General features: G+C 45.4%; 4 protein-coding genes across 4 annotated transcripts; 3 read left to right on the forward strand and 1 right to left on the reverse strand.

Annotated features, from left to right (window-relative positions):
• Positions 1 to 253: 253 nt before the first annotated feature.
• On the forward strand, positions 254 to 1,608 carry EAE97_004223 (uncharacterized protein; the record flags this gene model as incomplete). Its single annotated transcript, XM_038874735.1, has 4 exons — positions 254 to 284; positions 553 to 881; positions 939 to 1,176; positions 1,331 to 1,608. 4 exons carry the CDS (start codon positions 254 to 256, stop codon positions 1,606 to 1,608), a joined length of 876 nt encoding a protein of 291 aa, XP_038734179.1.
• Positions 1,609 to 2,118: 510 nt separating this feature from the next.
• EAE97_004224 (uncharacterized protein) lies at positions 2,119 to 3,178 on the forward strand (the record flags this gene model as incomplete). The annotated part of the gene is made up of 2 exons (XM_038874736.1): positions 2,119 to 2,263; positions 2,337 to 3,178. 2 exons carry the CDS (start codon positions 2,119 to 2,121, stop codon positions 3,176 to 3,178), a joined length of 987 nt encoding a protein of 328 aa, XP_038734180.1.
• A 552-nt stretch (positions 3,179 to 3,730) lies between these two features.
• EAE97_004225 (uncharacterized protein) lies at positions 3,731 to 10,184 on the forward strand (the record flags this gene model as incomplete). The annotated part of the gene is made up of 3 exons (XM_038874737.1): positions 3,731 to 7,114; positions 7,195 to 8,679; positions 8,733 to 10,184. 3 exons carry the CDS (start codon positions 3,731 to 3,733, stop codon positions 10,182 to 10,184), a joined length of 6,321 nt encoding a protein of 2,106 aa, XP_038734181.1.
• Positions 10,185 to 11,126: 942 nt separating this feature from the next.
• Positions 11,127 to 12,941, reverse strand: EAE97_004226 (uncharacterized protein; the record flags this gene model as incomplete). Its single annotated transcript, XM_038874738.1, has 3 exons — positions 11,127 to 11,828; positions 11,937 to 12,398; positions 12,480 to 12,941. The coding sequence occupies 3 exons, from the start codon at positions 12,939 to 12,941 to the stop codon at positions 11,127 to 11,129; spliced, it is 1,626 nt and encodes a 541-aa protein (XP_038734182.1).
• Positions 12,942 to 14,626: the final 1,685 nt, after the last annotated feature.

Below are 14,626 nucleotides of genomic sequence, written 5' to 3' on the forward strand. Positions count from 1 at the left end.
CATTATTTGTTGCTTCTTGCAAATTTCTACCATTGCCACTTCTTTTTCATTCACTTGTTAAAATAAACTATTTGTACGGACTCCACGAAGATAACCGAGACCCGTTCATTTACTCCAAGTCTCCATCAAGCAAAGATCTCATCTTTTTCTCCTCAATATATTTCGTACTCGTTTTTTGAAGCCCCTCACTTCTCCTCCGCGATACATCCTTCCTCTAACGTCAAATCGATTATCTTCCAAACTCATAGCAAAGATGTCAGAAATCACCCACCCCACTATCAAGGGTATGTCTGAGTAACTTTCATTCTACCCTTCTGTTTTGCCCTTGTATCATTGCGTTCAGTGAAGGACATGGTCGCATTATTATCTCAAGTGAGACACATCCCTGAGGGAAGGCATGCCATATTACCCAACATTCAAATGGGCACTGTCTGACTAATGCTTCGCTTCTTTGGCTTGCATTTGATGTCGCTCCAAATACAACATCTGCGAAAGACGTGCTACATTCGGCAACATGCAAGAACGTATCCGAAGCTAATAAGACAATCGCAGATGGCTGGTTCCGCGAAATCTCCGAGATGTGGCCCGGACAGGCAATGACTCTCAAGGTCAAGAACGTCCTTCACCACGAGAAGAGCAAATATCAAGATGTCTTAATCTTCGAATCTACCGATTATGGCACCGTCTTGGTCCTCGACAACGTCATCCAGTGCACTGAGCGCGATGAGTTCTCATACCAGGAGATGATCACCCACTTGGCTATGAACTCTCACCCAAACCCAAAGAAGGTCTTGGTTATTGGTGGAGGAGATGGAGGAGTCTTGCGTGAGGTTGTCAAGCACGACTGTGTGGAGGAAGCCATTCTCTGCGACATCGATGAGGTGAGTTGCTGAAACCGAAAGTTGTGGCTCTTTTTCTTGTTGACATTGTAAAAATAGGCTGTCATCCGTCTTTCCAAGAAATATCTCCCTGGAATGGCTATCAGCTATCAACATCCTAAGGTCAAGACTCACATCGGTGATGGATTCAAGTTTTTGGATGATTACAAGAACGAATTTGATGTTATCATCACCGATTCTTCTGACCCAGAGGGACCTGCTGAAAGCTTGTTCCAAAAGCCATACTTTGAGTTGCTATTCGGTGCTCTTAAGGAGGGTGGCGTTATTACCACACAAGGTTGTATGTTTCCTTTCTCTGTGCTTACACTTCTAGTGCTGTGTGTAGTAGCGATGGGCAAATGACATACGCTTTTTACTTTTCCTTCTATATTTCAAGCCCCCCATTTCAATTTCTTTCAAAGGCCTTGAACGCTAATGTATCCTCTCTATAGCCGAGAACCAATGGCTCCACCTCCCATTGATTACCAAGCTCAAGAAGGACTGCAAGGAAGTTTTCCCTAACGTCGAATACGCTTATACCACCATTCCTACCTACCCATCTGGCCAAATTGGATTCATGGTCTGCTGCAAGGACGCCAACCGCGATCTCAGCAAGCCACTCCGCAAATGGTCCCCAGAAGAGGAAGAGAAGTTGTGCCGTTACTACAACGCTGCTATCCACGAGGCCAGCTTTGTTTTGCCAACTTTCGCCCGTGCTGCCTTGAAGTAAGGTGTTGATCCGGCTTGACTCTCTTCGCGTCGAGGAGACAGAACTTTAGGCATACATCACAAATATGCGTGGATATAGTTTGCTCGGAGCTAGCTAGTGATCTGCGGATCTCATACCTCTAGCTAGGAAATATCATACCCAAAATGAATAAATGACAACACAAGCATGATCATATTTCCTCCCTTGATTGAGGTAGCATGACCATATGAGAACCGCGTTATTTGACTTTATGTAACCAGTGGCCAATGACGAAGAGAAATATATCATGAATTGTAATATCCGACTGATCTTCATCTGTAAATTACGAATACCTTGTTTCCACGTGTGTTCCCCTGAATTAAGGGAACGGGCAGGGCTGGAAATGGTAGCCACTACTAGGTAGATAGCTCGATGTTGCTAAGTGCACGTCCCATACGGAAACTCTATAGCCGACATTTGCTATCCCACTTCGAGCTCCAATGAAATCTTGAATTCGGCGGGGAATCAATACGAAATACATATCACGGTATCATGATCAGAACTGTTAGAACTGCTCTAAGACATCTACCCAAGCTCACCTCAATACAAACAATTTCCTTTTCAAGGCAAGCTACACGCAGCATGTCTCAATTACTTAAGAAACCAGTTAAAATCGCCTTGATACAACTGGCTAGTGGTTCGTATTCCATGCCTAGTCGTTAACGAACTTCATTGTGATATACCATGGGAGACTAATCAACTCACAACAGGCTCTGACAAATCTCAGAATCTTGCACATGCCCGCGAAAAGGTTCTTGAAGCTGCATCAGCCGGTGCGAAAATCATTGTACTCCCTGAGTGTTTTAACTCTCCCTACGGTACTCAATATTTCCCCAAATATGCGGATACTCTCCTACCTTCTCCCCCCACTTCTGAACAATCGCCCTCATTCCACGCCCTCAGTGCGATGGCCGCGGAGACAAAAACGTATCTCGTAGGCGGTAGTATCCCAGAATACTCTCCCACCACCAAAAACCATTACAATACCTCGTTAACATTCTCCCCATCTGGTGAATTGTTGGCTACCCATCGAAAGGTTCATCTCTTTGATATCGATATTCCCGGGAAGATCACATTCAGAGAATCGGAGGTTCTTTCTCCAGGTAATCATATTACTATGATTGATCTGCCAGAATACGGTAAGATAGCAGTGGCCATTTGCTATGATGTTCGATTCCCAGAGTTAGCTATGATTGCTGCGCGAAAGGGGTGTTTTGCCTTGATATACCCTGGCGCGTTCAATACTACAACAGGTCCTCTACATTGGAGATTGCAAGGGCAGGCAAGAGCTATGGACAATCAGATATACGTGGCTTTGTGCAGCCCTGCGAGAGATGAAACTGCCAGTTACCATGCTTGGGGACACAGCTTGGTTGTTGATCCAATGGCACAGGTGCTTGTTGAAGCCGCTGAGAAAGAGGAGATCGTTTATGCTGAATTGAATGGAGAAAGAATTGAAGAGACCAGAAAGGGAATCCCGATACAGACACAGAGAAGGTTTGATATATATAAAGATGTCAGCGAAGACTTCAAGAATGGAGATGAAGAGTAATAGGCCACAAATATCGATATAACATGTTCACGGGATACAGCGCCTGAGCCTACCGGGCCTTCCAACCACAATAATAGCTTATAGTTCATTGCAAGAAATAAGCATAAATGACTGTTGGCTACGTTCATCACATGCAACGATCTTAGAAGGGCTTGAAAATCACAAATCACAAATATCATAAGCTAGCGAGTTGAGATAGGATTTCACATGAAAGCAATTGCACATTGAAATTCAAAGTGCTCCCAGTTCAATGCCACAAGTGCTAATGAGGGGTGAGTAGAAAGTATTGCCATAGGTACTCAAATGGAAGGTACAAGTTGCGATTAGTTTATGGATGCTCGCGGAATCCTCTTTTATGGCAATCCCCCAATTGCTCTTTCCTGTTATATTTTATCTCTGATTGACCTGCAATCCAACTTACACAGCTTCATACTCATTGATTCACAACAGAATTAAGTCATTACACTCATTTGATTACATTCATTTTATCACAAACATCCTATAATATTCATTACCTCATGTACCTTTAAAATATCACACTTTCAACGACCGATGGACTCCCCGTCCGTTGGGCCGGCTGAAGTACCTGTCATTGGCCGTAGAAGAGCATCTTCTGCACAGAGTACTAGTTTTGAGTACCCTACGAATTGTCGTGTTGAGGAAGATATTCTCTCTCGCATTCGTGCTCTTGTTTTATCTCGTAATACTAGCCGCCCTCCTCGAACCCCTCATCCATCTGACGAGCGTAACCCCCCGCGCCACGAAAACAGAGCTTTTGGAAGCCTCGACGACTATATCAGCCCCCAAAAGCCTGCAAGAGGTGTACACTCTGATTCTGGATACTTGGGCGTAGAGCCACATGCCTGTAACTTTCGGGGCTCTGACGGTAGCATGGATATCGACGTCCCACCTCTTCAAATATCTCGACAAAACTCCAACCCTAGTGTGTCTCCGAAACGCACAGCTAGATTAAGAGGCTCGAGCTCTGCAAACGATCTTCGAATAGACGGTGGTGCTAGTGACATTGATCCTTCCACTGACTCAAAGCTGCTCAAGTCAACATCTACGCCCAAGAAAAAGTATTTCACACTTCCTAGATTGGTAGTACGAGATATCAAAGAGCCTGATTACCCCAGTGGTAACAAAGTCGCAGTTGGATCCTGCATGCCACCGTTGAAGAATATATACCACAAGGTTCCTACCGAAGATACATCTGACCAGGATGTCAATTCGACTTGTCCTCGTTGTGAGCAGCCAACCGATGCAGAATGTCCGGAACTTGCAGTAGCCGATGCAAAGTTATCCAGATTCTCCACGCTTCCTCAGTCTCCTCCAGAAGAAGTGAAGGGCCAACCAGAGATCGTCTGTTCCCCAACATGTCCTCCAAATTGCCAAGAACACTACCTTTATCATCCACTACCCAATATTATGCCTCCAGGAGATCAGCTCAATATCGACATAAGGCTGGCCGAAGATGAAATTGCTAACCTTGACTTTGCGCTCAACGATATCAAAGCTCATGAAGCTCTAGGGCAATGCTTGGGCTACAAACCCAAATTACGCGAATCTCGTGTCCAAGATAATATGAAATCAGAGTCTTCCTTCAGAACAGCAACCATAACGAATCCAAGAGATACTGAAGGATCTCCACCTCCAACCAGAGGAAGCAGTGTTAGTTCGGTTGACACATTTCCCCATGTTTTGACCAGTGAGATGGCTGTTGATGAACTAATTTCCCGATCGCTTTCTTCAGCGGTCGTCACCAACTTCAGCTTGCCAGGGCCTAAAGCTAAGGCTACTATTTCTGTATCTAAGGATGAGACGCGACAAGCTGTGCCTCCAAAACTACGTCGGTCTCCCTCCGTTGAATCTATTCGAGCTAAAACAAAAACACCTTCATTACTTTCTGGAGCATCTAGAACCTCTGTACGCCACTCTTTGCTCAAAACATCTCTAGCCACAAGTACGCCAGTAGACACTGGGCTGCCAGTCTCACCAGTCTTGACGCCTGTAGCATTAGCACCCAATAGCGCGACAGAAAAGGTTACCTCGCCACAGCAGATCGCTACGCCGAGCTTGGGCACAAAAATACCGCTAGAGCCAATACTAGCAGATCTTGCTGCGGCAGCTAGTCTCTCTTCAATGAACCGTAAAAATGAGAAAGACGGCCTTGCGAGCCCCTCTGAGATGTCATCGCATAACAAATTTGTTATAGAAGAGATATCGCCTTCATGCATCAAGCTAGGCTATATTGACAAGTCAAGCCCATCAGCCCCATTATTGACTGCTGTTGTAACCGTTCCCAAGAAACCAGAGCCAGCAGAAAACCTTGGAGATACTTCCAGTAACAAACCCAGCATTCCTGAACGCAATGAAGCTCGTAAGAAAGTCATTACAGATCAGAAGTCCGTTGAAGAAATACAGCGAAGAGATGCCTCTGAAGAAGCCTTTCCGTCTATCGATCCCTTAAATGCTTCCTACTGGGGCTTTGTCCCTGCAGTCAGAGACGCCGTTCAAGATGCAGTCAAGGTAGCTGTTCGTAATGCTATACAAGACATTGTCGTACTACCTGGGATTGAAAAGGCCGAGGCATCTGATGCCTACAGAATGCTTGTTGCTGATTCCCTAGCTGAAGCGGCCAAAACTGCCGATGAATACCTTCGACGAGATTCTTTATGGACCCAGGCACCGGAATCGGCTCTCGAGTCAGCCCCCGAATCCTGCTTTGATGACAAGTCGGCTCAGATATCAAGAATCGATTTCTCTCCAACCAAGGAAGAAGTAACCAAATCTCAAGGCCTAGCAGCAAATGCCGGCGAAATGGAAGAAATACCTCTTGGCTCAACCAGCGGAAACAGGAGACATGAATCATCAAAAGCCACCACCACTATTTATGATGCTATCCCTCCACGGGATTCTTCAAAGAATCGTGCTCAGGCATCCAAGAATGGGACCGCGAATGTATCCCCCACATCTTCGCAAAAAGATGCTTCAAGACAACGTGGCTCAAAGGGAGCCTTGATGTCAGTTGCAGATTCTACCACCAACACTACTTCGGATGATAGGACAACGAATAGCAAGAATACCGTTCATTGGCTCAAAGAGCTACTGAGCAGTAACGATGCATACGCACCTAGACTGACCACCTTACCACCCCGGTCTCGACGTGCTGAAGCTCTAAGCGGGTCTAGTGGTCGCCAAAGGTCATTCACGGCACCAACAGAGCCTGTAGAGGAACTTTTTCTTGGCGCTACACCAAGCCCTCTCGAGACGAAGCCGAAGATTACTTTTGCTGATCCGAAAGACAAGGGGGCAGCCGTTGCAGCAACTTTTACAAGGACTATCAACGACCTTGAAAAACTTCTCAACGAAGCACTGTCGATTGCGAAACAAGCTGCAGAGAGGAATGACGACAACAGTGTCCCAAATATTCTTAATAACGCAGCTGCAATCTTGAAAGGTGGTCGCCAATTCATGGATAGTGGAAAAACTTCTGTCTCCCAGAGAGTTCGTAGAAGACCTAGAGCAGAAGTAATGTCAAGCGTTGAAAGTTTGCCAAGTGCTCACGAAAGTGCTCGCAGTTATTCTGGAACAAGCACTGAAGGCAATACCGACGATGATGAGCTTACCGATTATGAAATAATAGACCAGGCACCTACCACGGATGTTATCATCGAGGCGCCGGTGGAAAGGCAAGAATACCTGAAGATAATCGATCCTAGCCTTGATATACCCGACCAAGCTTTTAGAAAACGCGAGCGAAGTACAACTTGGGATAGCTCTAGAGCTTTACAAGCTTTGGATATCCCAATAGATGCAAAGAAACAGAGAATACTAACACAGCCCCACATTATACCAAGACAAAGCACTGCAGGAGTTTCGCCATCATCCGAGTCCAATAGGGTCAATTCCAATCCAGTTCATGGCAATCTTGAGGTATGTCAATGGCATCTATCACTTTATACTACAGAATGCTTTATCCAAGTTGTCTATCCAAAGTATACTAATAAAAGCAGAAACCATCAAGAACAACCACATCGGGCGGCTTTGGCTGGCAAGACATATCTGAGCATCCTACAATCTACCAATCTCCCAGTCTTTTGCGTTCTCAGAGTGGCGAAGAGGTGCGTCCTGGAAAGCAACTCTATGAAGAGAACAAAACGACACTCGCAAAACTGCCAGTCACAACAGTGCGTGATAAATCTTCGGTCTCGAATAGTCTTGATGGCTCACACCCCTCTGAAACGGTTGATTTTCAGACCGGATTCCATCATGAATACATTATGCAGCATGTCGAAGGAAGAGGTGGATTAGCTCAAAGTCAGCCACGGAGTCGACTGAGAAGTCGAGCTCAGACACAATACCGGCAGGTTGCACAAAATGGCGAGGGTGGAGAAGCGGGAGCAGGGGCTGGGGGTGAAGAAGATAGAGACAAAGTAGTGGAGCTACGAGATCAGCGCCCGGCCATGAACCGAGATGGCTCAAATCGGTCAGCAAATATAAACATGAACATGAGCCATCATTTTTTCAATCTCCAAGGTAAAAGGCATGTCAGTCTGAAAGAGCATAAAGGATTCAGTCTAGCAAGAACCCATAAGCGCAGACCTATTGCCAGAGATTGGTCTCCTTCCCGCAAGAGATTCACGGCTGTTATAACGTGTCTCAGTACATTCCTCATCGGTCTTGTAATCGGGATTTATGCTGGTGAGGTCCCTTCGATCCAATATTCGATTGTGGACCTGCACCATTTTACGGTTCTTGGAAACGTCTTCTTTTTCATAGGTCTTGCTATCCCGACAACTTTCTTTTGGCCGCTTCCACTCTTGCACGGCAGAAAGCCATATATTCTTGGTTCAATGTCACTTGCTATGCCGCTACTTTTTCCTCAAGCTCTGGCTGTTGGTGCAACTCGAAATCCACAACTGGCCGGTTGGAGAATTGGCTTACTTCTGTCTCGGTCCTTCATGGGATTTGCACTTGGGTTTGCTAACATGAACTTTCTGTCCACTTTGATGGATCTCTTTGGCGCGTCACTTCAAAGTGCTAATCCTCATCAAGAATTCGTTGATGAAGGTGACGTCAGACGTCATGGCGGGGGAATGGGTCTGTGGTTGGGAATATGGACCTGGTGTTATGTTGGGTCTATTGGAGTTGGATTCTTGCTCGGTGCAGTCATTATCAACTTCTTGACGCCTGCTTGGGGCTTTTACATCAGCATTGCTATTCTTGCTCTAGTCTTGGTTTTGAATGTTGTTGCTCCCGAAGTTCGACGTTCTGCTTTTAGACGATCCGTTGCCGAAGTAAGGAAAGACGATCAGGTTTCTAGGAGATTAGCAAAGGGTGAGGTCAAAATGCATAGAGTTCATACCGGACCCAAGTGGTGGGGCGAGGAATTTCATCATGGTGTGTTGTTGTCGAAGAGTATGATGCGCCAGCCGGGATTTTTGGTTCTAGCATTCTACCAAGCGTGGATCTATGGTCAGATTATTTTGATTATGATTGTAAGCTATGGTGAAAATCTCAAAAAAAAAAGACTTTTGCTAACAAGGGCTAGCTTCTCGGTTCACTGACTTCGAAATACTACAAATTCAAATCTCCATATGTTGGGGCAAGCGTGGCATCAATTCCGCTCGGTGCACTCCTCTCTGTTCCATTCCAAAAAGCAGGAATCTTCAGTCGAGAACGTAAAGAGGGGATGGAAAGTGACGATGATACCTTGAAGAAAAAGAAAGTCTCATTATCATCTCATTTCGTTCGACGCACAATTTTTGTTATACTTCTTCCATTCATGAGCCTAGCTTATACACTTTCATCTACTGGACCACCCGTTCCATTTATGTTGCCTATCATTTGGGCTGCTGCAATTGGGTTTCTTTCGAACCTTGCAGTCGCTGAATGTAATGGTATCATCATGGAAACTTTTGATACTTCGGATCTTCAGCCTGGTATGACGGGACGCCCAAGAAGCGGGAGTAAATCCGGAAAAGTAACCAATTACTCTTGTTTTCCACGTGTGTGTGCTGCCTTTGGGATTACGCAAGGAATGGGATTTTGTATCGCAGCAATGGCAAGTGGTATTGGGGGAGTTGCACAAAGACATCTGGGTCAACAGGCCGCTACGGGCGTCATGTGTGGTGTTTTACTGATTCTTTCCATTCTTCTCATCTGTGTTCTCGCACGGTTTCAAGATGTACAAATTATCCCGGAATCGAAGACTGGGGAGATGGAACGGTATCAGGCAATGAAGAGGGAACAATACATTCAAGGGAACACGGGAAATGGTGCGGATGAAGAATGGAGACCCATTATTATTGGGAACCCAACACACATCATGCGCAGAATGAGCGTATTGGAAATGGGTAGTATGACGAGGTGGACCGAGATCCGAAATAAAAATCGATTGGTGGATGAAAAGAGTTTGGAGGCCAGACATGCGAATTTGAATACGTTAGTTCAGGTAGAAAAGAAGTTGAAGGAGAAGAGAAAACATGTCGTTGAGACAGTGAGGAGGAGCTTGAGTGGGAGCAGAGATGGTGGGGATGATGTTAGAGAGTATAGCTATGAGGAGAAGATCACGACTCGTAATTTGGTACCGGTTGGAGGGTTGGCGGGATATGGTGACGAGAGAATGGATTTTAGAGATGATCGAATGGGAAAGGTTATGGGGAATAGTGGGAGAGAAAGTCGAGGTGGGGATTTGAGAGAGAGGGTGATGCAAGAGAAGGATGTTACGACAACGCAGAGGAGTATGCCGATCCCACAGGATGAATTGAGCGGGTTAACAGAAATTGATTTGGGAGTACCGGAAGCAGGAAATGCTGAAGTGGAGGAACAAGGAGAGAGAAATGGGGGTGCTAGGAGTAGAGGGGCGAGAAGTAGAGGAGAGACAAGAGATAGCGCGAGGGATGGAGATAGAGATAGGGACAGAGAGGGTTACGATCCGAGATTGAGGAGAGGTACGGTGGTTGGTAGTAGAGGGGATATCATTGGGGAGTTGATGAAGTGAGGATGGTGGTTGAAATAGGATTAAGATCGGAGTTGGTAGGATTGCAGGGTTAAAATGCAGAGTGAGGAATGAATGATAGGGGGCAGTTGGGAGTAGTTAGACTGATTAGGCAAAATTGAAATTTAATATTCCTAGGGAGCTGAGATTGGATGAAGCGGATTGCGCGATTGACAGGAGTGAAAATGGAGATAAACTAATGAAGTAATGCTGCGTCTCAGCGACATGATGTGTGCATGATGGGGTAGAGGGTGTCCGCGTCTGATTAGTCAGACAAATTGCGATGGGATGGAAAGGAAGTGGAGTGGATTGGGATGATGTAAATGGCGTATGTATGTTTTTTCAAGTGGTAACTGACATGAAACCTTGTAAGCTCCTGCGAGTCGTAGAGGAAGGTTTTATATGTATTCCTTATGAAAAGCTACACTGGAAACAAATAACCATCGTGCGAGGATTAGAAGGTAGTTCTCAGATTACTTGAGTGTATCCACATCAAACGAGCAGGAGGGAAATTGGAACGCTTTTGGTATATGTCAAGTAAACTTTTACTCTTGTTTAGTTAATTATCTCTATCTATTTATATATAGTAGTCATCTATCTATCTATCTATCCATATGGAAATATACAGTATTATGTATATGTATATTGCCTCCAATTCCGTCAATAACTCCTCGCTATGCAAATGCTTCAAAAATATCATACTGGTATCATCCGTACTCATACGTAGTGCATCGTATACGGATGCAAAGACATGATCTCATCTCAAGACCGTGAATACATACATATATGCATGTATGATCATGGCGAATAAATCATGTCGTCTCCTCCTTTTTATTTCCGTCAATACAACGTTCCATGCACGTCGTTCCTAGCTTACATTTTCGTAAGTGTGCGCAACCGCATCGTTTTAATGTTCCTCCTTACACAAACTCGTCCTAAAGCCCCTTAAGCACTTGGACTAAATTTGCTCATCTTTCTCACTCTCGCTCCGTAGATAAAAAATAGCACAGGCGCAGGCATCATCACCACGCATGCAAAACCCAACACACTCGTTGCCCACGCAACTCCCAATCCATTAAACATATACTGCGCAAAGAGCGGGAACCCACCGCCGGCAAAACTTCGCAGGAAAGTATTCGCGGCAATCGCCGAATTGGCATGCCACATGTAGACATCGATGATGTAGTTTAAGCCCTGCAAGAAAATCATCAAGATACCCCAACCGATGAAGATACCCGAGATGACCTGGGGAACCCAGGTGATGTTGGGGTTGGAGGTCCAGGCAAACCAGAAGAGGCCGATGGGGAGGATGAAGGAACCGAGAATCATGGGGGGGAGACGTTCTTCGGGGATCACTTTGCCGTGTTTTTCGAGCTTGCGCGCGAAGCGCGTCTTGGTGACCCAGGAAATGGTTCCGGCGCCGAGGAGGACCCCGATGAGGATGCCGATGAAGGGGAGGGCGCTGAGCCCGGGGGCCCAGCCGCGCGATTGTTGGAAGGAGATGGGGTAGGCTTCGAAGAAGAGGTAAAGGATGCCGTAGATGAGAGCCATGTAGAGGGTGATGAGGAGAAGGATCGGTTCTTGGAAGAGCATGATGAAGGGGCGGAGGAGATAGGTTTGTAAGATTGTATGGGGGGTAAGTTTGATCTGGAATTGAGGTTAGTAATTTGATCGGTTTCAGAGTGTAGTAGAATTTTAGGGGAAGAGGGAAGAGGTTCAGTGAAAAGGGTGAAAATAAGAGAAAAGATTACTTACTTCATCAGCTTTGCTATGAATTGCCCAGTTCTTTGTTTCGAATCTCAGTCTCGCGGCCCGCTGTTGGAGAATCTTTGGATGAGAAGACTCAGGCACGAAGATCAGACCTAGCATTCCGAAACCCGCAGCAAGGATCATCGTGATCCAAGCCGTCCATCTCCAACCCAAATACGACTGTGTGATGAAGTTACCTCCAATTGGTCCCGCAATTGGACCGATAAAAGTTGCCGCTGCGAAGACGCAAACCGCGACACCTCGATCGACCGGGCCGAAGAAGTCCGCCAACGCTCCTCCGATAATCGCTAATGGGGCGGAAGCAAAGACTCCGCCGAAGAATCGACAAACCATGATTGTTTGGAGATTTTGAGCTACAGCGACGGGGATTTGGAAAATGGCGAAACAAGCGTAGCCGAAGAAGAGGGGAACTTTTCTGCCAAAGAGTTCGGATCCAGGTCCCCATATCTAATTCGTGTTAGTTATATCATCTCAAACCAACCGTTTAATATTGAAGACAGAGAAGTCTAAAGATGGTAAAGAACATACCAAAGGACCAACACCAAATCCCAGTACAAACAACGACGTCCCTAGAACAGCGACTTCTTCTGATACCCCATATAACTCCGCAACTACAATCGTAGCCGTACTGAAAACACTCGACGCGAAAGTGACGACAAAAGTCATTAAGCCCAAGATGACGGTTATGAACCATTTCTTTTTCGTATCCCAGTTCATCGGGTTATCAGGGTCATCCGGTCCATCCCAGGTTATCAGATTCGGATCATGTTCTTCCTTCTCCCTTTCCAATCTCAACGCATCTTCCTTTTCTTTCTCGCCTTGCGCTTCCACATCTACATCATCCTTTGCCAACGTCGTCGTTTGACTGCTTCCTAGCACTTCTCCATCGATGCCCTGTCCCGGAAAGGGCTCCGTATCGATACTATCACTATCGTTCCACTTCCCCTCATTCACATTCCCATGCTCCTTTGACGTTCTACCGGTATCCATTCTTGAATTCGGGATAGATATGTCCGCCTCGGTGTTCGGATTCGTGCCGACCGTCTTATTCAAATGATTCCGATCAATATCCGTTACTAAATTTGATCTAGATATATCTTCAAACCCTGTACTAGAATCAATCTTCGTGCTGCGATGCTCCTCCATTTCAAAAAGGGGATCTCTCGCGCCCGGGGGTAAGCAGATCTATTTATTATTTATGGGAGTCTTGAAGAAAGCGGGTTTGCGGGTCTTGGATGAGGTCTACAAGGGATGTGCATAGAAATATGGATTACTCGTATGTCCTGCAACTTCTAAGATTCTTATCACAGAAGATCGGAATGTGGATACAAGGTAAATAAAGCCCTGTAGACTTTAGCTCTCGAAGGATTTAAGGGTCGTTCGGTCTTACGTTTGCAACTTTGTGAATGGAAGTTGTATGTAGAGAACTGTGAGAGATCAGACTTGGGGGAATATGTACGATGAAATTATAAGATTATATATACATTGCTTGAAAACCTTTAAAGCACTACGAAAATTTTAACCATAGATTGCTTGTTCTATCCCCACAGTGATGATGAGAAAGTCCTCGAAAAGTAATCATATATTAGTAAACACGGAAATAAAAGGACAATTCGCGGGACCGAACTTGCTTATTTGCTTGGAAATCGTTGTCTGAAGGGCGCGTCCATGGAGATATCGCACATAACACCGTCCGATATTTAAAGTAGACATAATATAAGAGCCGATTGATAAACGGAATTTGCAGACCCAGTATTCCTAACAGCGGGTATGCAAGGCGGTAAGGAAACCCGGCTTGGGAATCAACAACAGAAGGTTGGAAGCTATGAATGTGGTGGGAGCCGCAAATTCTTAGTATCCATAAGGATAACATTTTGAGGATTGTCATGGCTATGCCCTGTCAAGGGTGGGGAGGTGGAGCTCTTTCACTAGAGATCTCTTCATCATTGAGATGCCGTTACCCGTGCACGCCCTTAACAAAACAGACACTAGACAGGCAGCGGAACGATCGGCTGATGGATAACGGTTGAGAACTTGAGATGAACGCACAGCTGGTGCAATCTCTATACACAGATTTTATGGGACCTGAGTACTATCAACGCTTGTTGGGCACACTCTATAACGCCATTTCCTTATCAGCCGCAGTAATTCATCATCATTCCTGTAGTGACTTTAGAAAATTCTGAATGTTCGTAACAATTTCCGATACCATTATTGTAAATATCAACTTTTAGTATGGCATGAGGAAACAATTATATTTGGGGAATAACCCCTTTTTACCCTGTTATGCAAGTCGGAGACTTAAGCGCGGCTCTAGCGCCCCATGTACAAAGGAAATGATTTTAAAAATAGAGCAAGCTTTCCTTCTCAACCCCAGTGTATGGTTGGTATCCATAGGAATCACGGTGTGAAATAAAAAGATTCTTTTCTTTTTCTTCTTTCAATCGTCGCAAAGTGTTGCGAATTGATCTCGGAAAGGTCAGGCTTGCTTCGCTTTGTCTCGGACGAAAGTTAAGGGATGCCTACCTACCTCTAGGTAACAGGTATTCGGCACTTTTGTCGGGAGATTGGCGGATCTCAACTCGATGGATATTAGTAATTTGTGCCATGCAGTAAAATTTACAATTTCCCAGTTGACGAATTGCGATGTTGAAAGTTGAAACAGAAATGCGAAT

Source organism: Botrytis byssoidea (assembly GCF_014898295.1).
Source record: "Botrytis byssoidea strain MUCL 94 chromosome Unknown BBYS_007, whole genome shotgun sequence".
Classification (NCBI taxonomy): Eukaryota; Fungi; Ascomycota; class Leotiomycetes; order Helotiales; family Sclerotiniaceae; genus Botrytis; species Botrytis byssoidea.